Below are 24,481 nucleotides of genomic sequence, written 5' to 3'. Positions count from 1 at the left end.
AAACAGCAACACAAAAAGCCAAAAAACTGAGAAGCCACCAAAATAAGAAAAGTATTATGCACAAAAACAAAGTTGCTGGAAAATCTCAGCAGGTTTGGCAGCATCTATGAAGGAAAAAACAGAGTTAAAATTAAGGGTCCAGTGGCCCTTCCTCAGAAAGCATTATGCAGATTCTTTTTACTGGCAATACTTAAACAGCACAAAAACAAACAGTGAGGATGGAAATCAATAATGTGAACATGGATTATCACTATGGTATTACTTGGCCTGAAGTTTAAAGAATAACTTACTCTTCACTTTCAAGATCGACAGCTGGATAATACAGAAATACACAAAGTCAAAATTCTTAATGCTTTGGGAAACTAAAAATTGGGAAGAATCAAATTCTCAGATATTTCTAGTGACAGCAGAGACCCGGACAAAAATTTTTCAATTTAGAGAAGAGTAGCTTTAAATTCAAGTTAACTTCAGGATACAGACACTAGAGTTCATGTCCTATCATCAACAGCCAACGGAAAATATTAACCAACTCAAAACAACAGATGTCTGCTCAGAAAGGTTTGAATGTTATTTCACCAACATCACTTTAGCTAAAGATTTCTGGAACTCTTCTTTGCCTCTGTATTCATCAACTCTTTACAAAGGGCACTTCTAGACAAACTTAAGGAGCATGTAATTGATAATTGATGCGAGGTGAAGGGCATTGGTTTGAGGTGACAGTAGCAGGGTAGCAGCATCTACAGGAGTTTGAATCAGCAGCAGCCATAGCAACTGTCAACAGGGACAGTAAAACATTCAACTCTAGTACAAAATGTGGATTGTGTCATCTGCTCAATCAATGTGCAGCATTTTGTGAAAAGTAAGCTATAGGCTGTAGAGGACATTGAGCTAAGATACACAAGATGTCCAAGCTGTCGTAGAAACCCAAGGGACTATCACAATGCTCCACAACTGCACGTGAAGGAAAGAACCAGGAAGAATGCCAAAGACATTTCCAAACTTCCAGCCCCAGCATACAAGCATGTCTACAAAGTCCGAAAGGTAACTTCAGTATCACAGCTTCCAGAGCCCAATCAGACAGCACATACGTCAAGTTGACAGACCACATGGATATTATTAAAAACAAATATGAAACCTCTATCTCCATCCAAGTGGTAATCTCTTTTGGAGCATAACATGCACCAAATTCTCAGACTGACACTCATTAAAGTATAAATTTCATCATAATTTGCATCTTACAAAAATGTCACAATGTAGTGCCATCTACACAATGTCGGCCAATGGCCTACAAAGATATTTCATGCTCTGGCACTTTCCATCTTAATTGTCAATATAGCTCCCTCAGGATAGACATGTGAAACACTGTACAAAGTTGATACAACAGGATCTTGCATCATTTGCTTACCAATATGCACAGATTTATAAATAATACAATGCAAAAGAACTGCAGATGTTGGATTTATGAAACAAACAGAAGTAGTTGGAGAAACCAGAAGAGTCAATGGGCTTGAAATGTTTACACTATTTCCTCTTGTGAATCCACACAATCTGATTTAAAGTGAAAGCACTGACAAGTGAGTCACAGCTGGCATTATATCCCTCACTCTTCACTATATGTTTAAACGTTTATAGCATTTACTTATGATTAAATTGAGCCAGATGTATTTTTGTTCTAGAAACATGCATATTGTGATACTCTACCACAGGAACACAAAGAAATTTTCCATTATAAGGCCCTACTCACTCTAGTCAGGTGGTATCAGAGTGAAGCCTGTGCATTCTCAGTGAAAGTTCCTAGGCTGATCCCTACAATATATATCATTCACATTCCCCTTCCATGGCTACACAGAAAGATATGCTTCTGTAACACAAGTTTACCCACCAATTACTCTCAAACACTGCATTATACAGTTCTAAAATGGTTTGATAAACACATCTGTCATAACAGTAAAGATAAACAGCTGTCTAAGTTTTCACTTACATAGTTACCCAAACCACTCCGTCAAACTAATGACATATTTAATTCAAGGATAGTAGGAACTGCAGATGCTGGAGAATCTGAGATAACAGGGTGTAGAGCTGGATGAGCACAGCAGGCCAAGCAGCATCAGAGGAGCAGGGAGGCTTTTTTTCTGAAGAAGGGTCTAGGCCCGAAATGTCAGCCTCCCTGCTCCTCTGATGCTGTTTGGCCTGCTGTGTTCATACAGCTCTACATCTTCTTATCACACATTTAATTCAATATGGCTTCACTTCACTTCCATTCAGTTGCATTGTGGCATTGTCTTGGCCACAGGTCATCATTCCTAGGGAGAATAATAAAATTAAATTTGTTTATTAGATTACAGGAATACTGCAGCAGAATTGTTCACTGAGCATTTAAATTTCATTTCTAGTGTCATTGATCAGATAAAATTCTGAAGAGAAAGATTGAAAAAACTGGTCTGCTAACTGCATCAGAATCAGTCAATTCTCCTCTTCCAGGATGCAAACAACTAATAAACACTGGAGATTATCAATCTATAGCAATGAAACTGCGACACTCAAACATTTTCAAGACAGAAAGAGCGAGTGATTATCTATTGCGCACCAAGCATTGGAAAACACGAGAGAATGCTTCCTTCTGAGACAGCACGTCTTCCAGAGGGGCCAGCAAGGGATGCAATTCAAAACGCACACAGATGTATTTATCTAACATGTGTTCATGATATTGTACTATTATACAGATGTTGTACATTTAATGTACGTCATGCAATTTGATGGCATTTATGATTAAAATTATGCGTCTATTTGGGCTGTATTTGTGAAGAGGTGGCATCTATGAAAGCCATTTTTATCCATAGACTAGTGCCAGCTGCTGTAAGTGCCCCTACTAATGGACAATTATCTTATTAAAAATTCATCCATGGGAAAGTGGGCAGCACTTGTTGGGCCTGCATTTACCACCCAGCCCTTCACTGCCCCTGAAAGTACTGAGGAACTGCCTTCTTGAAACACCACAGTTCATTAGTGTAGGTAGACCCACAGTATTGTGAGGGAGGGAGTTCCAGCATTTTGACTCAGTGACACTGAAGTAATGGTGATATATTCCCACATCAGGATGGTGAATTGCTTGGAGGGGATCTTGTATCTATCTATTGCAATTGCCCTTCTACATGGTAGTGGTCACAGGTTTGGAAGTTGCTGCTTCAGGGGCCTTGGTGAATTTCTGCTGTGCACCTTGTAAATGGTTCACATTGCTCCTGCTACTGAGCAGTGCTGGTTAAATAATGACTGATACTTAGCTACCAAACATTATAAATTTTAAACAAGAGACATGTTGACTCATATCTCAGGAAATGTCTTGATTAATGAACCAGAAAATGAGGGTCACCTATTATGTTGCATTGAAAGAGGCACAGTGTGTAGACATTGGTATTAATACAGCTTTTAAATTACAAGCCCAGACGGATCAAGCTTTCCTCTTAAGAGAACCCACCGACCCACTAAACTGCTTCCAATGCATTTATATTCTTCCTTGAACATGGAAACCAAAACTATAGGCAGCAGATGAGATGTGGTCTCACCAACATCCTGTACAACTTGGACATAATTTCTGTCTTTACTTTCAATTCCACTTGTAAGGATAACAATGCATTAGCTACCTTAACTATTTGCTGCACTTATGTACTGAATTTGCGACTCATGCACTAGAACAACTTCATCATACTGCATCTCCAAATTCAGCAGTTGTTCGCCCTGTGGGAAGCAATACTGCATTTTTAATCTTCCTTCCAAAATGATCAACTTTATTTTCCCTGACATCATACTCCAGTTGCTAGACATTTGCTCACTCAAGCCATCAATACCAATCTGTGTCTTTCAGACGTTTTCTTCGTGGTATACTTTCCAACTTGACATCATCTGCCAAATTAGCGATCAGCCTTCACTCTCCTCATACATTTCATTTCGGCGAAGGGTGATGAATTAGAAGCTACTCATCATGTGGGAAAGAATACTCTAGAATGAAGATAGGCTTGGTTTTGATTGAGCCTTGATTAAACAGGATGTATTCATTAATATTACTAAGTAATGAGTTAGATTACCTTAGAGATCCTGAACAGACGGACATCGGGCTCAATTTAAGAATAAGTTCACATTCTCATGCAGCCTTAGTAATACGCACAGGACTAATAAAAGACTGGAAACTTTGAAACTATTAGAAACTTTGGCTTAGCACCTCCCAGAAACAGGCCTTTATATCCTGATGAACAGTGCTTACTCATATCAGTTAACACTCGCCACTACTAACTGTTTTATACAACGGCCACCAGCTCTCAGAAATACACAATGCTGACATTGAAAGGAACACTAAGTTAAAGCTGGATTCACAAAGCACGTCTGACTCAGAGTATACCAACCTCTACTCAGATCAGACACTCAAATAACGACTGGAATTAATTGATTGTCTCTCTTTTTTCTTATCCCCGCGCCGCCGCCCCCCCCCCCCACCCCAACAACACCTCACGCCCATGGATCACTTTCCCGTACCTCCTACAGGTCACCTTCAGATCAGCTGGAACTGCAAATATTTCAGTTCTTATCCAGTAACTGTGGTTCCACCCCAGGTACTTGACCATAAAATTGAGTCAGGCACTCCCTGTATAGGAACAAGGTACGACAAGCAAGTATGAAGCAAATACTTGGATAAACTGCGGAATTGGGCCGAAAGGTGGCAAATGGAGTTCAATGCAGATAAATGTGAGCTGATTCACTTTGGGAAGAATAATAGGAAGGCAGAATACTGGTCAATGGAAAGATTCTTGGTCGTGTGGATGTGCAGCATGATCTTGGTGTCCATGTACATAGATCCCTGAAAGTTGCCACCCAGGTTGATAGTGCTGTTAAGAAGGCTTATGGTGTGTTAGGTTTTATTGGTAGAGGCATTGAGTTCCGGAGCCATCATGTCATAAGGTGTTAGGAGGAAGGTATAGAGGAGACGTCAGAGGGAGGTTCTTCACCCAGAGAGTTGTAGCGCATGGAATAGTTTGCCAGGGGTAGTCGTGGAAGCGGAGTCATTAGTGACATTTAAGCAACTGCTGGACATGCGCATGGACAGCAGTAAATTGAGGGGAATGTAAATTAGGTTATTTTATTTTTGGATTAGGATTATTCCACGGCACAACATCGTGGGCTGAAGGGCCTGTACTGTGCTGTACTTTTCTATGTTCTAACTGTACAAAATGCTTTGCGGCCTCATTTGGAATATTGCATGCAGTTCTGGTTGCCCCATTACAGGAAGGATGTGGAAGCATTGGAAAAGGTGCAGAGAAGATTTACCAGGGTGTTAGATAATGAAATGTGAGGCTGGATGAACACAGCAGGCCAAGCAGCATCTCAGGAGCACAAAAGCTGACGTTTCGGGCCTAGACCCTTCATCAGAGAAGGGTCTAGGACCGAAGCGTCAGCTTTTGTGCTCCTGAGATGCTGCTGGGCCTGCTGTGTTCATCCAGCCTCACATTTCATTATCTTGGATTCTCCAGCATCTGCAGTTCCCATTATCACCTTTACCAGGGTGTTGCCTGGTCTGGAGCACAGGCCCTATGAAGAAAGGCTGAGGGACTTGGGTCTGTTCTCATCGAAGAGAAGGAGGCTAAGAGGGGATTTAATAGAGACATACAAGATGATCAGAGGGTTAAATAGAGTGGACAGTGAGAGTCTTTTTCTGAGGATGATGACTTCAGCTTGTACAAGGGGGCATAGCTACAATGGAGCGGTGATAGATTTAAGACAGATGTCAGAGGCAGGTTCTTTAATCAGAGAGTGGTGAGGGCGTGGAACGCCCTACCTGCCAATGTAGTTAACTCGGCCACATTAGGGGCATTTAAACAGTCCTTGGATAAGCATATGGATGATGATGGGATAGTGTAGGGGGAGGGGCTTAGATTAGTTCACAGGTCAGCGCAACATCGAGGGCCGAAGGGCCTGTTCTGCGCTGTATTGTTCTGTAAATGATCCTTTACCAAAGATTTCCAGGAATGCTGCCTTAATTTGTTCAATTCACCAGAATTTAGTTCAAAGACCAAATAGTATTCTCGTAAGGCATAACCCTCATTGCTCTTGTATTATGCCTATATTAATTAAACCCAGGATAACATATGTTTTAGTAATTGCTCTCTCCATCAGTCCTGTCATCTTCAATGATATAGGCACATATGCACCAGATCCCAATGCTCCTGTACCCCCTTTCGAATTGTATCCTCTATTTTATATTGTCTAGCAACATTACATGAGAATGTATAACCTCGCAGATTGAACTCCATGTGCAACCTACCTATACACATCACCAATTTGTAACTGTCCTTTTGGAGTGCTTCCCCTGCCAGTCTAGCTAGATAAGTTAGTATTCCAGGCTTGTTGACTATTTTCTGTACCTGATTGTTGTATTATAATGATCCATGTACCTGGGCCACCTTTATTTTTTGTGTTGTGAGTTTGCTGCTTGCAAGGCAAGCATTTGTGGCCTATCACTAATTGATGTTGAACTGAGTAACTTGTTAGGGCCAATTCAGAGGCTAGTTAAGAATCATTCACGTTGTTGAGGGTTTGGAGTCACATGTAGATGAGGCATGCCCAAGTGGTAAAAAGTGAGGAATAGTGGGGAGGACATTGCAGGGTGGTAAAGGACACAGTGCAATTCTTTAGTGTCCAAAAGTTAATCATGTCACGTTTATCTATGTTGAAATTGATTTATTACGGTTGCCTATTCATTTAATCTATGACATCCACAGCCAGATTAAAATATCACAAACACCTGATTCCTCTTTTAAATGAAAACCCCCAGTGTCAATGGTCTGCAAAACAAGCACTTGTTTTAACTGCACAAAGATGATGACAAATGATTTCAAATTATTTCCAAATGGTGTAATGTATGATGTGATCATGAGGAGAGATGCCACATATTCCCCACTGGACATACCATATATACTACAGTAAAAGTCAAAGTCAATGTGAAAATCAACTCCCTATTTTTGGCCAAAAACCTGAAATTTTCCATATATATTGTGTAAAAGTCGACCCCAGTTCTTTACAGATAACAGATCAACATTTGTTTACAGCCTCCAGTCCACTGGCCGTCCCAGAATTATCATAATGTGTTTTCTTCTTTATTCATATTCAGATCAATGGGGCTTCTGCTAATGATACAGTATGAATTTTGACAGGCATGAATTTCAGCCCCTCAAAAGTGGTATTCATGCAATGGTCAATCCCATAAAATTAGCCTTGACTATTAGTCTAAAAATTCAGCTTTTACACAAGTATATATGGTATTAGACTGTGGGAGGAAGAGAAGGAATGGAAAAGGATCCATGCGAAGAGAGAGAGCAAAAGTGTTACCCATATGAATACAGAGACACGAATAATAGAAGAGGAAAATGCAAGAGGTTACTGACAGAATGTTCCCAAAATGCATGTGGCACCGAGGTAATTGGGGTAGGTATTATTAAATCACTCAGGAGGGGGTGTTGGGTGTAAAGTGATGCTGGGGACTGTAAAGATAACAAAGTGTGAAGCTGGATGAACACAGCAGGCCAAGCAGCATCTCAGAAGCACAAAAGCTGACGTTTCGGGCCTGGACCCTTCGTCAGAGAGGAGGATGGGGAGATGGTTCTGGAATAAATAGGGAGAGAGGGGGAGCCGGACCGAAGATGGAGAGAAAAGAGGATAGGTGGAAAGGAGAGTATAGGTGGGGAGGTAGGGAGGGGATAGGTCGGTCCAGGGAAGACAGACAAGGTCAAGGAGGTGGGATGAGGTTAATAGGTAGGAAATGGAGGTGCAGCTTGAGGTGGGAGGAAGGGATAGATGAGAGGAAGAACAGGTTAGGGAGGCAGAGACAGGTTGGACTGGTTTTGGGATGCAGTAGCGGTAGGGGAAGAGCTGGGCTGGTTGTGTGGTGCAGTGGGGGGAGGGGACGAACTGGGCTGGTTTTGGGATGCGGTGGGGGAAGGGGAGATTTTGAAGCTGGTGAAGTCCACATTGATACCATTGGGCAGCAGGGTTCCCAAGCGGAATACGAGTTGCTGTTCCTGCAACCTTCGGGTGGCATCCTTGTGGCACTGCAGGAGGCCCATGATGGACATGTTGTCTGAAGAATGGGAGGGGGAGTGGAAATGGTTCGTGACTGGGAGGTGCAGTTGTTTGTTGCGAACCGAGCAGAGGTGTTCTGCAAACCGGTCCCCAAGCCTCCACTTGGTTTCCCCAATGTAGAGGAAGCCACACCGGGTACAATGGATAGAGTATACCACATTGGCAGATGTGCAGGTGAACATCTGCTTAATATGGAAAGTCATCTTGGGGCCTGGGATAGGGGTGAGGGACGAGGTGTTGGGGCAAGTGTAGCGCTTCCTGCGGTTGCAGGGGAAGGTGCCGGGTGTGGTGGGGTTGGAGGGGAGTGTGGAGTGAACAAGGGAGTCACGGAGAGAGTGTTCTCTCCGGAAAGCAGACAGGGGTGGGGATGGAAAAGTGTCTTGGGTGGTGGGGTCGGATTGTAGATGGTGGAGGTGTCGGAGGATGATGCGCTGTATCCGCAGAGTCTCTGACAGTGTGTTGGATTGCAGGTGCTGAAAGCTAGAGTCAATAAATGTGGAGCTGGAAAAGCACATCTGGTCAGACAACATCTGAGGAGCAGGAAAGTCAACATATCGGGTTGAAATCCTTCATTAAAGGTTGGGAGGGGAATGGGAGAGCAGAAGTAAATTGGGAGGGGTGTTTGCTGGCATGGAGATTGTGGATGCAGGTAGGGGGCTTTTGCAGCCGGTCAGTGGAAAGGGTGGAGATGATAGGTGAGTTGGAAGACGAACAGGTTGGGAGGTAGAGAGATTTTGAAGTGGTGAAGTCAATATTCAGCCATCGTGTTGCAAGCTCCCAAGGGAAAATATCCAGTTTGTTTACATTTGGTCTCACTGATAGTAGAGGTGGCCTAGGATAGATATGTCACCAGGGGAGTGGCCTAGGATAGATATGTCACCAGGGGAGTGGCTCCTACTTTAGGGACCGTCATTTCCCCGCCTGTTATTAAAGATGCCCTCAACTACATGTCCCCCCATTTCCCGTACTTGTGTCCTCAAATCCTCTCCCCCAACAAGGATAGAGTCGCCTTAGTCCTCACATTCCACCTCACTAATCTCAATACAACACATCATCCTCCAGCATTTCCACCACCCACAATCAAACCCCACAAAAGATATTTCTCTCACTGTCCTGTCTGCTTTCTGCAGGAACTGTTCACTCCGCATCTCTCTTGTCAGCTCCACGCTCCCCATCAACCCCTCCACCACACCAGGCACTTCTCCCTTCAACCACAGGAGGTACAATACCTGCCCGTAAACCTCTCCGCCCACCTCCATCCGAGGCCCCCTCATATGCTTAAGATGAAAAAAGTTGCAGGCACCATCACTTCCATTGTGTAACCCAAGTTATCAAATATACACACACAATTACTCACTCAGTTTGTTACTACAACATTCTTCATATATGCATTGTAACAGTCCTCAAATTGTTTTGGTCTTGTAATGGTATGCATGTTGTCATTGGCTGTTCATCTGTTCAACACTGGCACTACAGTAAGTAGTTGCTTGATTGTGGTAAATGCTGCTTCTTGTTCTCTGCCCCAAACCTTGCACATTCTCAGCCATGATTTGGAGTAGGGTTTCATGCTACCTTCACAAATTGGACACGAATTATGTCAAATAGTTGATGAATCTGATCGATTGTTATGCTGCTTTAACATCCGTTGGTCATTGTATTGCTGCTATAGCTGTCACCTTCTCAAATCTAAGTGCAGACTTATTGTCAGTACATGGTTTATGTATCGAAGTGTGAGCATATCTAATTTTTTGAGCTTCAGGCTCACCTAGGGCACTTTGTCAAGCAGTGACACTGGATTTGATTGAAGGAAGCCACTGCTGACAACATCGCGTCCCTAAATCCACAAACCAGCAGATTTGCCACTTTAGCTTCCACTCCACAAAGAGCACCATCTCATATTGTCTACATTAATATTTTTTTAGAGTAGCGGTAATGCCAAATCATGTGCAACCATTTGCATCTTCTGAAAGGTATGCTGAATGTGGTTGGAAAGCTGCTATTTATCATTTGAGTCCACTTGTCAAGAGCTATCCTTTACATCTAGGATGGGGAAGAATTTTGAATTTGCAAATTGTAGCAAATGCTTGTCTACAGTTTTTATGGGAGTTGAGAGATGTCTCAAGGGCTTTATTTAGATTCTTGAAGTCAATGGATACTTCAACCTTTCCAAGTTGCTTCACTGCTACCATGATGTTAATCCATTCTGTAGGAGATCTCACTTCTGTTTACAGGGTTCTGTTCCTGAGTGAGCTTACAAGTTGATTTGTGCTCAAGAACACAATACAATACATAATTGTTCATAAGTACAAGAAATGCATTCATAAGTATTAACATTTGTAAGTCTGGCATTTGTAAATCAAGGCCCCCCTCCTGTAACCTGTAAAGGCTCAATCAAAAACCGAGTAAAACAAAAGGATGGACTGCTTTAAGACTTAACACTATGGAAAAGTTTGCTACACCTTTTAACAGCAACTCATTGCGACTCATTGTAAGTGATGCTTAACCTGCTGCTTTGCTAACAGGGAGAGTGGAGAAGATGCATAAGGGGAGACGTAGACAGAAACAAACAGCAGGTCAGATCGTGGATTTGTGACCAGCTATAACGAAAAAGTCATCTGCTTACCAACAATTGTAGTTGGTTCCTGAGGAGTTAAAGGATGTGAACAATATGGCCAGAAGCTTTTAGATCTCTGGAAGGGGAGGTGATAAGTCCCTTAACAGTAAAAATAGCTGAGAAAATCTCCTCATCCATTGTTGTAACCTGTTGTTTTTACCTAATAAGGCAGACACTTCATAATTTGTAAGCCAGTCACTCAGTGCCTCCTGCAACAAAGTAAAAAATAACTGGTGAAGAGAAATTAAAGAACAGCAAGTCCTTGCAAGCAAAAGGCTCATCTTCATGAATGCTGAAGACAGGACTGGATTGTTTTCCCTAGTTTGTTCCTGCACTCAAACACTTTTTTTGATCTATAGGAAGGTTTTAAAAAGGTAGATTAGATTTTTGACGACAATTTATAGTTGCTTACCTGTGGCGAGAATCTATTCACTTGTAATATATAATATTTCTTGTTAAATGCAGAAAGCTAGTCAACGTTTTCTAATAACCCAGGTCTACAAACATAAATAAAACAAGGAACTTGGAAGGAACTTGAAAATTAGGAAGGTCAGTGGGAAACCAGAGAACTGGGAAGCTTACAAAGACTAACAGAGGGCAGCAAGAAAAGAAATAAGGAGGGAGAAGATTAAATAAGAGGATAAGTTAGCCAGTAATATAAATGAAGACTGTAAGAGTTTCTTTAGGTATATAGAGGGCAAAAGAGAGGCAAAAGTGGACATTGGGGCACTGGAAAATGACGGTGGAGAGATAGTAGTGGGGAACAAGGAAATGGCTGAGGAACTGAATAATTACTTCGTGTCAGTCTTCACGGTGGAAGACACAAGTAATCTCCCAAAAATTCAAGAGAGTCAGGGGGCAGAGCTGAGTACGATGGCCATCACCAAAGAAAAGGTGTTAGTAAAACTGATTGGCCTGAAGGTGGACAAATCACCTGGACCAGTGGACTGCATCCCGGCGTTCTAAAGGAGATAGCTGAAGAGATAGTGCAAGCATTAGCAGTGATCTTTCAGGAATCGCTTGAGTCAGTGTGGGTCCCAGAGGCCTGGAAAATTGCTAACATGACACCCCTGTTTAAAAAGGGAGTATGGCAAAAGATGGAAAATTACAGGCCAATTAGCCTAACCTCATTCATGGATAAGATTTTGGAGCCCATTGTAAAGGATGAGATTTCTGAATATTTGGAAGTGTAGAGTAAAATAGGGCAAAGTCAGCATGGTTTCATCAAGGGGAGGTCATGCCTGACAAATCTGCTAGAATTCTCTGAGGAAGTAATGAGCAGGGTAGACCAAGGAGAGCCAATAGATGTTATCTACCTAGACTTCAAGAAGGCCTTTGATAAGGTGTCACACAGGAGGCTGCTGAGTAAGATAAGGGCCCATGGTGTTAGAGGCAAGGTGCTAGCATGGACAGAAGATTGGCCGTCTGGCAGAAAGCAGAGAGTAGGGGATAAAGGGGTCTTTCTCAGGATGGCAGCCAGTGATGAGTAACGTTCTGCAAGGATCAGTGCTGGGACTAAAACTTTTTACTTTGTACATTAATAATCTAGATGAAGGAACTGTGGACATTCTGGCTCAGTTTGAAGATGATACAAAGATAGGTGAAGGGGCAGGTAGTATTGAGGAGGTGGCAAGGCTGCAGAAGGATTTGGACAGGCTCGCAGAGTGGGCAAAGAAGTGGCAGATGGAGTACAGCATGGGAAAGTGTGAGGCCATGCACTTTGGTAAGAAGAATAAAAGCATGGACTATTTTCCAAATGAGGAAAAAAATTCCAAAGTCTGAAGTGCAAAGGGACGTGGGAGTTCTAGTCCAGGATTCTCTCAAGGTAAACTTGCAGGTTGGACTCTCTGGAGGCAGGAAGCATGTTTCCGCTGATGGGGGAGTCCAGGACCAGAGGACACAGTCTAAAAATAAGGGGTAGGCCATTTAGAACAGAGTTGAGTTAAAACTTCTTCACCCAGAGAGTGGTGGACATATGGAATGCTCTGCAGAAGGCAGTGGAGGCCAACTTTCTGGATACTTTCAAGAAAGAGATAGATAGAGCTCTTAAAGATAGTGGAATCAAGGGTTATGGGGATAAGGCAGGAACAGAATACTGATTGTGGATGATAGTCATGATCATAATGAATGGTGGTGCTGGCTCGAAGGGCCGAATGGCCTACTCCAGTACCTATTGTATATTGTCTATTGCAGGTTGAGTCAGTAGTCAGGAGAGCAAAGGCAATGTTGACATTTATTTTGAGAGGGCTTGAATATAAAAGCAGGGATGTACTACTGAGGTTCTATAAGGCCCTGGTCAGGCCACATTTGGAGTACTGAGTGCAGTTTTGGGCCCCATATCTCAGGAAGGATGTACTGGCCGTGGAGCAGGTTCATGACAATGGTCCCAGGAATGGAAAGCTTAACATATGAGGAATGTTTGAGGACCCTGGGGCTATACTCTTTGGAGTTTAGATGGATGAGGGGGGAATCTAACTGAAACATTCAGAATACTGAATGGCCTGGACAGAGTGGATGTTGGGAAGATGCTTCCATTGGTAGGAGAGTCTCGGACCCGAGGGCACAGCCTTAGAGTAAAGGGAAGACCTTTTAGAACGGAGATAAGGAAAAAATTCTCCAGCCAGAGAGTGGTGAATCTATGGAATTCACTCCCACAGGAGGCTGTGGAGGCCAGGTCAATGAGGACATTTAATACTGAGATAAATAGGTTATTGATTGTCAAGAGAATCAAGTGTTATGGGGAGAAAGCAGGAACATGGGCTTGAGGAACTTATCAGCTATGTTTGACTGGCAGAACAGACTCGATGGGCTGAATGGCCTAATTTCTGCTCCTATGTCTTATGATCTTATGGTCTAACTCTGGAAAGAGCGGGGCTTGATTTCCTGTGCATTATTCCAGAGAGACAGGACAACTGCCTTCTCTTCCCACACTTCTGCTGTCTTTCTGGCTGACCTGGTGACCCTGGAACTTGCCTCAACAGATACTAAAATTCATCTACTTTGATGTGATCTTCTCCTGGAAGTCATCTGAACCTACTTAGCACAGTGCTTACTCCTTTAGAATGGTCACGGTCAGTGACATGTTGCAAAACATCTTTGCTGCATTGAGGGTTAACAGTCCAATCTTTAGACTTGCTCCTGTTGACAGGAGTGATATTGCTTACCATCTAGGATCTGGAACTCCAGATCCACATTCACATTGTTGCACTGGGCTTGCAAAGAATACTATCATCTCAGCAGGAGTATGGTAACATTATATATAGCCTCAAAAACAAAGTCCTCGAGTAAAGTTCAGATGAACACGCGTCACTTCATTCAGGTTTGTGACATTTGAAATATTGTATGATGTACTAGTGTACATCAAATACCTTACATTGTCATGATGTTCTTCTTCCACATTTCTCATTCCCACAGTCACCAGCCACGTCTCTGCTTCCTATAATTGTACAAATCTGTTGTATGATGTATCGTGATTCATCAGAAACCCCGCCAATTTCTCTCCAGTGTACCTGCTTGTTGTGGTTTCTTTTAGTCAATATGCATCTCCACAATAATTCACTTTCTTGCAGTATGAACATCATATTCAGTGCGGGGAAAGTACTTTCTTCTCTATTCCATGATGTTCCCCAAAGTATTTGCACTTCCCCATTGTCTGCCATTGAGTTATTTTTGTGCCTAGAGGATCTCTCAGCATAACGCAAGACTTGGTCTGTTCTGCCATGAGTACGTTTTAGCTACGGCTTTACAAACTTAGCATTTCTACACATGTCAAATGCTGTCCTGAACACAAACTTCTCCCCTTTCAGTCGGCATATTCTTGCTGCTAGATCCCTTATGCATAGCACATTCCTGGCTTTGACTAGATCACGCTTTAATTATGCAAATTCACAGGCATTTTGAGCTGAGTTAATGACATTGTGTATTGATCAACAGACTCCTTCACTTTGATCCCTAATATTCAAAACACAACATTCACTTGGGGCCTCAAAGCATATTTCAAAAGATTGGAAAATACCTTTTTTTTGCTGTCCAAAGGGATTTACAGTTATATGTTTAGAAAAGTCACGTCCCAGTGATAAAAGTGTAACAGCTTTTTAACTGTTCTGGCTTGCTGGGGAGGCAGTGGCATAGAGGTCATGTCACAAAAACAGCAATCCTGAGTTAGAACATAGAACAGTACAGCACAATACAGGACCTTCAACCCACAATGTTGTGCTGACCTTTTACCCTAATCCTAAGGTCTGTCTAACCTCCACCCCTACCTTATACTATCATCCACATGCCTAACTAATAGCCATTTAGATGCCCCTAATGAGGCTGACTCCACTACCCTCTCTGGCAATGCATTCCACGCCTCTACCATTCTCTGAGTAAAGAACCTACCTCTGAAGTCTCCCTGATATCTACCTCCACTCACTTTAAAATTATGCCCCCTCATAATAGCTACCTCCAACCCAGGAAAAATTCTCTGGCTGTCCACTCTATCTATACCTCTGATCATTTTGTACACCTCTATCAAGTCACCTCTCATCCTTCGTCGCTCTAAAGAGAAAACCCCTAGCTCTCTCAACCTTTCCTTGTAAGACCTTCCTTCCATTCCAGGCAACATCCTGGTAAATCTCCTCTGCTCCTTTTCCAACACTTCTACATCTTTCCTGTAATGAAGCAACCAGAACTGGACACAATACTCCAGGTGTGGCCAAACCAGGGTTTCTTTATAGCTGGAGCATAACTTCACGACTCTTGAACTCAATCCCTCTATTAATGAAAGCTAACACACCATACACCCTCTTAACAAATCTATCCACCTGGGTGGCAGCTTTCAGGGAGTTGTGAACATGAACCCCAAGACCCCTCTGCTCCTCCACACTGCCAAGAATTTTTCCGTTAACCTTGTATTCTGCTTTCAAGTTTATCCTTCCAAAATGAATCACCTCACACGTTTCAGGGTTAAACTCCATCTACCACTTCTCAGCCCATCTCTGCATCCTATCAACGTCCCTTTGTAACCTAGAACAGCCCTCCGCACTATCCACAATGCAAACCACCTTCGTACTGTCCGCGAACTTGCTAATCCACCCTTCCACTCCTTCATCCAAATCATTTACAAAAATCGCAAATAGAAGAGGACCCAAACAGATCCTTGTGGTACACCAGTCGTAACTGAGCACCATGCTGAATATTTTCTGTATACTACCACTCTTTGTCTTCTAAGTGTCAGCCAATTCTGCCACATTTCCCCCTATCCCATGCCTCCTTACTTTCTGCATGAGCCTACCATGGGGAGCCTGATCAAACGCCTTACTTAAATCCATGTAAGCCACATCCACTGCTCTACTTTCATCCATGTGTTTGGTCACCTCTTCAAAACATTTAATAAGGTTTGTGAGGCATGATACACCCTTCACAAATCTATGCTGACTGTTACAAATCAAACTGTGTCTTTCCAAGTGGCCTGTAATTTCCAGGGTTATCCCTATTCCCTTTTTTGAACTAAGGAATGACGTTTGCCCCTCTCCAATCTTCTGGCACTACACCCGTGGACAGTGAGGATGAAAAGATCATCGCCAAAGCCCCTGTGATCTCCTCCCTCACTTGCCATGAGAGTTCCAGTCTCATATTTGAGAAAAAAATTGTTGAAGACAATGGTCAGACCCTTGCAGTCAGAAACAGGTATTTATAATGGGAAGCAATGAAATGGCTGACCAACAAAATGCATACTTTCGTCCTGTGTTCATTGAGGAGGACAAATAACACATAAATGTTGGAGAACATAGGAAATCAGAATTGGTAGATAAATGGCATTGGAAAAATTGATGGAATTAAAGGCCCATAAATCCACAGGATCTGATAATCCTGCACGAATTGGTAACCAGTTCCCAATGGAGTGTAGCTCCCTGTTCAAAAAGAAGGCAAAGAGGGAAAAAATGAGAATTACAGACCAGTCAGCAGTAAGGAAAGTGCTGGAATCCATTGTACAAAATTTAATAGCAGTACACCTGCAAAAAGTGGTCAAATCAGACCGTTATCAGGGATTCATAAAAAAAACCACGCTTGACAAATCTGCTGGAATTCTTCAAGGATGTAACTCAGTTGAAAAGGCAAAGCCAGTAGATATGGTTTTCTCGGCAGTGGAGCAGAGTGGGAGCGGTCGAATTGTGCTTTTCGAAGGTGAGTGAACTGATATATTTGGGCAGTGGCTAAACCCGAGATGCTAGACATGTCGTGTCTCCCACCCACGACCCACCTCTAACCAAGAAAAAGAACGACTCTGTGGTATGTTGATAAGGTAAGGATTTTCTGTTTTTTTAAATCATCTGCTGGTAAGTAGAGCGATTGGTAATTTTTTTTCATTTCATTTATCCAATATTTGATATTATAGTAGGACTAAGCAAAGCTGAAGAGTAAAAATGGCAGGAGATCCCAGACCCGTATTATGCTCCTCTTCCTCAATGTGGGAACTCAGGGATGTGGCTGATGTCCCTGACTTTTTCACGTGCAGAAAGTGTGCCCAGCTGCAGCTCTTGTTAGACCACATGATGGCTCTGGAGCTGCAGGTGGACTCACTTTAGAGCATACGCAATGCTGAGGAAGTCATGGATAGCGCGTTCAGCAAATTGGTCACACCTCAGATTAGGATTGCTTAGGCATAAACGTAATGGGTGACCAAAAGGCAGAAAATAAAGCAGGAAGGCAGTGCAGGTGTCCCCTGCAGTCATCTCTCTCCAAAAAAGGTATACCTTCCTGTAAAAAGGTCATCCCCTATTCCTAAATCCTTCGTCTCCACCATATCTGCTCCCGAGATGAGGCATTCCACTCCCGAACTTCCCAGATGTCCTCTTTTTTCAAGAACCGCAACTTCCCGTCCACAGTGATCGAAAATGCTCTCGACCGTGTCTCCCGCATTTATCACAACTCATCCCTCACACCCTCTATCCGCAATAATAACCAAAACAGAATCCCCCTCATCCTCATATACCACGCCACCAACCTCCAAATCCAACGCATCATCCTCCCACATTTCCGCCACCTGCAATCTGACCCCACTACCAAAGGCATTTTTCCCTCCCCAACCTTATCTGCTTTCTGGAGAGACCACTCTCTCCGTGACTCCCTTGTCCGCTCCACACTCCCCTCCAGCTCCACATCCCCCGGCACTTTTCCCTTCAACCGCAGAAAGCGCTACACTTGTCCCTACATCTCCTCCCTCACCCCCAACCCAGGGTCTAAGAAGACTTTTCACATCAAACAGATGTTCACCTGCACATTTACCAATGTGGTATACTGCATCCACTGTTCCCGTTGTGGCCTCCTCTACATTGGCGAAACCAAGAGGAGTCTTGGGGACTACTTTGTGGAACACCTCCACTCGGTTCGCAACAGACAACTACATCTCCCAGTCGCAAACCATTTCAATTCCACCAGCCCCCACCGACTCCTCGGGCAACATGTCCATCCTGGGTGTCCTGCATTCCAAGATGACATCACCTGAAGGTTGCAGGAACAGCAACTCATATTTTGCTTGGGAACCCTGCAGCCCAAGGGCATCAATGTGGACTTCACAAGCTTCAAAATCTCCCCTGCCCCGACCACATCCCAAAACCAGCCCAGCTAGTCCCCGCCTCCCTAACCATTCCTCCCACCTCAAGCCACACCCCCATTTCCGACTTATTAACCTCATCCCGCCTCTTTGACCTGTCCGTCCTCCCCGGACTGACCTATCTCCTACCTACCTCCTCACGTACAATCATCTTTACTGGCTCTATCCCTGCCTCTTTGATCTGTCTGTCTCCTTTCACCTTGTCTTCTCCTATGCATCTTCTATCTGCCTCCCCCGTCTCCATCTTTCTTTCAGAATCCACGATCCCCCCCCTCATTTCTGAAGAAGGGTCTCGAACCGAAACATCAAACTTTCCTGCTCTTCCGATGCTGCTTGGCCTGCTGTGTTCATTCAGCTTTACACCTTGTTATCTTAGATTCTCCAGCATCATCAGTTCCTACTATCTCTGTACCATTTTGAGAAGGTGACCAAGAATGTGGATGAGAGAAGGGCAGTTAACGTGGAGTACATGGACTTCAGTAAAGCCCTTGATAAAGTTCCACATGGTAGTCTATTGGAGAAAATACAGAGACATGGGATTGAGGGAGATTTAGCAGTTTGGATTAGAAACTGGCTTTCTGTAAGAAGGCAATGAGTGGTGGTTGATGGAAAATATTCAGCCTGGAGTCAGGTCACTAGTGGTGTGCCTCAAGGATCTGTTTTGGGCCCACTGCTGTTTGTCATTTTTATAAATACTTGGACGCAGGCATAGGTGGATGGGTTAGTAAGTTTCCAGCTGACACTCAAGTCAGTGGAGTGGTGGACGTGTGGAAGAATGTTGCAGGTTGCAGGGAGACTTCGATAAACTGCAGATTTGGGCTGAAAGGTGGCAAGTAGAGTTCAATGCAGATAAATGTGAGGCGATTCACGTTGGGAAGAATAATAGGAAGGCAGAATACTGGGTCAATGGAAAGATTCTTGGTAGTGTGGATGTGCAGAGGGATCTTGGAGTCCATGTACACAGATCCCTGAAAGTTGCCACCCAGGTTGATAGTGCTGTTAAGAAGGCTTATGGTGTGTTAGGTTTTATTGGTAGAGGCATTGAGCTCCGGAGCCGTCATGTCATAAGGTGTTAGGAGGACTGTATAGAGGAGACGTCAGAAAGAGGTTCTTCACCCAGAGAGTTGTGAGCGCATGGAATACTTTGCCAGTGGTAGTCGTGGAAGCGGAGTCATTAGTGACATTTAAGCGACTGCTGGACATGCACATGGACAGCAGTGAATTGAGGGGAATGTAGGTTAGGTTATTTTATTTTTGGATTAGGATTATTCCACGGCACAGCATCGTCGGCCAAAGAGCCTGTGCTGTGCTGTACTTTTCTATGTTCTAACTGTACAAAATGCTTTGCGGCCTCATTTGGAATATTGCATGCAGTTCTGGTTGCCCCATTACAGGAAGGATGTGGAAGCTTTGGAAAAGGTGCAGAGAAGATTTACCAGGGTGTTGCCTGGTCTGGAGCGCAGGCCCTATGAAGAAAGGCTGAGGGACTTGGGTCTGTTCTCATTGGAGAGAAGGAGGCTAAGAGGGGATTTAATAGAGACATACAAGATGATCAGAGGATTAGATAGAGTGGACAGTGAGAGTCTTTTTCGGAGGATGATGACTTCATCTTGTACAAGGGGTCTTAGCTACAAATTGAGGGGACTTCACAAGCTTCAAAATCTCCCTTCCCCCACTGCATCCCAAAACCAGGCTAGTTCTTCCACTCCCCCAACTGCATCACAAAACCAGCCCAGCCTGTCTCTGCCTCCCTAACCTGTTCTTCCTCTCACCCATCCCATCCTGTCACCCCAAGCCGCACCTCCATCTCCTACCTACTAAACTTATCCCACCTCCTTGACCTGTCCGTCTTCCCTGGACTGACCTATCCCCTTCCTACCTCCCCACCTATACTCTCCTCTCCACCTATCTTCTTTTCTCTCCATCTTCGGTCCGCCTCCCCCTCTCTCCCTATTTATTCCAGAACCCTCTCCCCATCCCCCTCTCTGATGAAGGGGCTAGGCCCGAAACGTCAGCTTTTGTGCTCCTGAGATGCTGCTGGGCCTGCTGTGTTCATCCAGCCTCACATTTCATTATCTCCTCTCTACCTGTCTTCTTTCCTCTCCATCTTCGGCCCGCCTCCCCCGTCTCCCTATTTATTCCAGTTCCCTCTCCCCATCCCCGTCTCTGATGAAGGGTCTAGGCCTGAAACGTCAGCTTTTGTGCTCCTGAGATGCTGCTTGGCCTGCTGTGTTCATCCAGCTTCACACTTTGTTATCTTGGATTCTCCACCATCTGCAGTTCCCATTATCATTTAGAAAATAGGTGACAGGTTTAGACAGAGGATCTGGAGGGCAAAGGGCCTGTTCCTGTGCTGTAATCTTCTTTGCTCTTGTTCTTTTTCAATCATGTACCCAATGAGAGATTAGCATATTAAATTGAAATGGATATGATTAGGAGTAGTGTGTTGAGATTAATGGAAAATGGATTAGCATATTGGAAACAATAGGAATAAATGGATCTTTTCCAAATGGCAGGCAGTGACAAATGGGCACCACAGGAGTCAGTGCTAAGACCACAGCTTTCACAATAAATGCTCCTGATTTAGGTAAATAATTTAAAATGCATGAAATCTCTCAACTTGCAGGTTACAAAGCTGAGTGGGGAGGTGAGCAGTGAGGGTGCAGAGATGATTCAGTGTGATTACACTGGCCGATGAGTGAGCAAATGAATGGCAGATGCAGTATTTTTAAATTTTTAAAACAGAACTAGATAGGATAGTTAGATATTCCCAAGAGTGAGGAGCCCAGAATCAGCACTAAGGGATCACTAGTTTAGGAATATGAAACAAATTATTTAGGACTTAGATGAGGAGAAATTTCTTCACCCAGACTGTGATGACATTGTGGAGTTACTACATGATAGACCGTAGCTGAGGCCAAAATGTTTTACGATTTCAAGGATGATTTGAATCTAGCACTGGGGGCAAAAGGGATCAAAAAGGGTATGGGGGAGAAGGCTGTGAGTTTCGTGATCAGCCATGATCATAACTAATAGCAGAGCTTGAAAGGCCAAATGGCCTACTCCTGCTCTTATTTTCTACCTTTGTATGTTTGAACAATTTGTTGCTATTTAATTATTCAGCCATTGGACATGGAATAAATTCCTATTTTGCTCCTTATTCACTGCCATTCGAATAGGATTTGGTAAGGGCAAAAGTTGCAGTCATTTTCTCAATGAATGATTTAACTATGGCTTGCTTTGTTTTCACTCTCACCCCACAATAAAATAGCAGAAGCTCTGCACATACCTGTCTATAGCTAATCTCTCTTAGGCTCAGCAACTTCACTTTAGTATAATTTCTGACACCATGTTCCATGTGTTGAACCCTACATTGTACGCAAAGGCTTTATCGTTGAAGTGAGCTTATGGTGTCTCCCCACCCAGTGAGCACACCTCAATAGAAGACATGTGATTACAGCTTTCTAGCAACAGTATTTTGCACAATTGGATTTCAGTGCAAACAGCTTGTATCAAATCATTTCCAATAAACTAAGTCCGGATTAGAGCTGATGACGAGAACAAGAGCAAAATTGATTGTGGGCAGCTTTCAGCTGGAACGTTAATTAAAAGAAAAGGCACCAGCTAGCTACTATCCATGAGTTCACCAAGCTCGCAATCTCCATACTCTAAATCTACAAAAGGAAAATACGTGAGAGAAACCACAAGAAAGATAAAAGAAGTAAAATCACCGTAGCATTGCTGTCTCATTAGGGAGAGTTTTTACTCATCTGAGGGTCACCATGCCTCAGGGATGGAGAATCCCTCATGGTCACCTCACCAGGTGCAGGAATTGAACCCATGCCATTAGCATCACTGCATTGCAAACCAGTCATCGAAGCAACTGAGTTAACTGACTGCCATACAAAAGGAAGGTCACTCAGATTGCAAAATATTATGTAATAAAATAAATTCCATCTCTCAAAATCACTTTGTAAATGTGAACCACCTCTTACCAATTGTTTAGTGCCAGACTTTCAAAGGCTGTAACGCAAAGATAATTAGTGCATTTTCTAGATTTTCAGGGAATACCTTACCTCCTGGACAATGCCTTTTTGACATTTTACATCTCCTAGATTCTGCAATAGTTGGACAAGGTATAGTGTCTTTTGCTGGCTTCTTCACAATTTGACGTGTCCTGGTTTCAAGCCCCCATTTGTAGCCACATGTTTTGTTGTTTTTTATACATGTTCCCCAGTTGCTCCATGGTCCTACGTCACAACCATCTGAACATATAACACAAACAAGATGTGATTGATGCAGTCAAAGAAAATACAACAGTGCACAAAAAAAATCCGTTGAACAACAACATTCTCCAAGGGGTAAACTTGACAAAGGGACTTTCTGTACTGCTTGACTGGCACACAGTGAAGTAAGTTATTCTTCTCAGTTTTAGCACTGAAGGATTACAAAAAGTTTGAAATTTTAATAGGAGCTTTATAATGAGCTTCAGAGATGGTACACGGGCAGCACGGTGGCTATGGTTAGCACTGCAGCCTCACAGCGCCAGGGACCCAGGTTCGATTCCCGCCTCGGGCGACTGTCTGTGTGGAGTTTGCACATTCTCCCCGTGTCTGCGAGGGTTTCCTCCGGGTGCTCTGGTTTCCTCCCACAGTCCAAAGATGTGCAGGCTAGGTGGATTGGCCATGCTAAATTGTCCATAGTGTTCAGGGGTCTGTGGGTTATAGGGCGATGGGTCTGGGTGGGATGCTCCAAGAGGCGGTGTGGACTTGTCGGGCCAAAGGGCCTATTTCCACACTGTGGGGAATCTAATCTGAAATCTAAAAATTTGCAGCAAGTTCAAAGACATGTTTTTTCCCCTTATATAATGGGATTCAAAGAGTGCAGAAGGGATAATTCAGTTGCAGAGCATGCAGAATTCAGGCCTCCCACATTATAAAGTTATAGTGATACATTAGCCTTGGGGAATGCACAATACAGATTCACCAGAACATTGCTGTCACATAAATATTGTTTTCATTAACTTGGCTAGCATTCAATCAAGTTTAGAACATCAATATTTGATCTGATTGAGGTGTCTGAAGTGACTAAAGGATCTGTGAAGGTACTAGTAAGTTATTTCTTCAAAAAAGGGATTATAAACAAGGAACATAATTTAAACAAACCATTTTGGGAGTGAAATCAGAAAGGACTTCAGACAATGGGCTGAGAAACTCTGGAATTCTCTTCTCTAAGAAATTGTCAATGTTTGGAGTCAATTGGTGCTGTCAGAACAGAGAACTACATATTTGTTTCTCTTTAGCAGCTCTACACATTTGCAAAGTGTATTTGTTCAAATGCCCTTTCTGCCTGTGGAAAAATTTTACAACAAATTTTTGTGTACAAATTTGTCACTGCTGGCAGCTTCAGTTAAAAAACCCCACATATGTCATGGCTACTGTACACACTAATTTTCTGATATAGAGGAGCCAGCGACACACATAGCCACTCGCTCTCTAACAGTCACAAATTGCAAGAAAACACAACTCAAATTTATTAGACTGGGCACGAGGCATTAATAAGTCTTAAACAGAACCAACTGCTCAAAACATTCACCACCCCCTCTGTAAGGGGTGTTATATGAAATCACTTACCCACACATTCCATGTGATCTTGTAATAGTACAAACCCTTCAGGGCATTCTTCAAAACAGCGGCCTTTGTGCAAGTAAAAACCCGCTTTGCACTTTGTACAAAAGTCTTTGCTGAAACACGTATCACAGTTATCTATTTTACATCCTGTAAATCAAAAATGAGAGGAAAAAGCTTCTTTAGAAGCGGGCTAGTATAGAAGTGAACATTTCAGAGGAGGGGAGCATTGTTAGTTTTCCTAGTTATGTTGGTTTCTTTGCCAAAAACACCTCCAGGAGAAGCCTCACCAGGTACCAGAATGGGAAGCAGCCGCAGTTAGCTGTCATCCCCTACAGGTTGTGAATCAAAAATGATTCATTCTGCAAAGGAGTTGAGAGTTTGTTGCTACATCATATTAAAGATACTCAAGGGAAGATTGGAATTTTTATTACCATGACCAAAACAGAGGAAGCTGGGTATTACAGTTTTTGAGAGGCAATTTGCCTACCATATTTGCTTTTAAAAAGCCTCTTA

At 43.2% G+C, this 24,481-nt stretch overlaps 1 protein-coding gene across 2 annotated transcripts in view; it reads right to left on the bottom strand.

Moving 5' to 3' along the window:
- The window catches only part of rspo2 (R-spondin 2), a 158,905-nt gene that overhangs the window by 49,403 nt on the left and 85,021 nt on the right, over nucleotides 1-24,481 (bottom strand). For both annotated transcript variants that reach the window (XM_059646313.1, XM_059646314.1), the window contains exons 4-5: nucleotides 23,972-24,115; nucleotides 22,415-22,603 (exon numbers count right to left, since the gene is read on the bottom strand). In XM_059646313.1, coding sequence (XP_059502296.1) covers nucleotides 22,415-22,603; nucleotides 23,972-24,115 — 333 coding nt within the window. The remainder of the gene's footprint in view (nucleotides 1-22,414; nucleotides 22,604-23,971; nucleotides 24,116-24,481) is intronic.

Source organism: Stegostoma tigrinum, chromosome 5, assembly GCF_030684315.1.
Source record: "Stegostoma tigrinum isolate sSteTig4 chromosome 5, sSteTig4.hap1, whole genome shotgun sequence".
Classification (NCBI taxonomy): domain Eukaryota; kingdom Metazoa; phylum Chordata; class Chondrichthyes; order Orectolobiformes; family Stegostomatidae; genus Stegostoma; species Stegostoma tigrinum.
The sequence above is the reverse complement of the archived record's forward strand: the minus strand, read 5'-3'. Positions and strand labels throughout refer to the sequence as shown.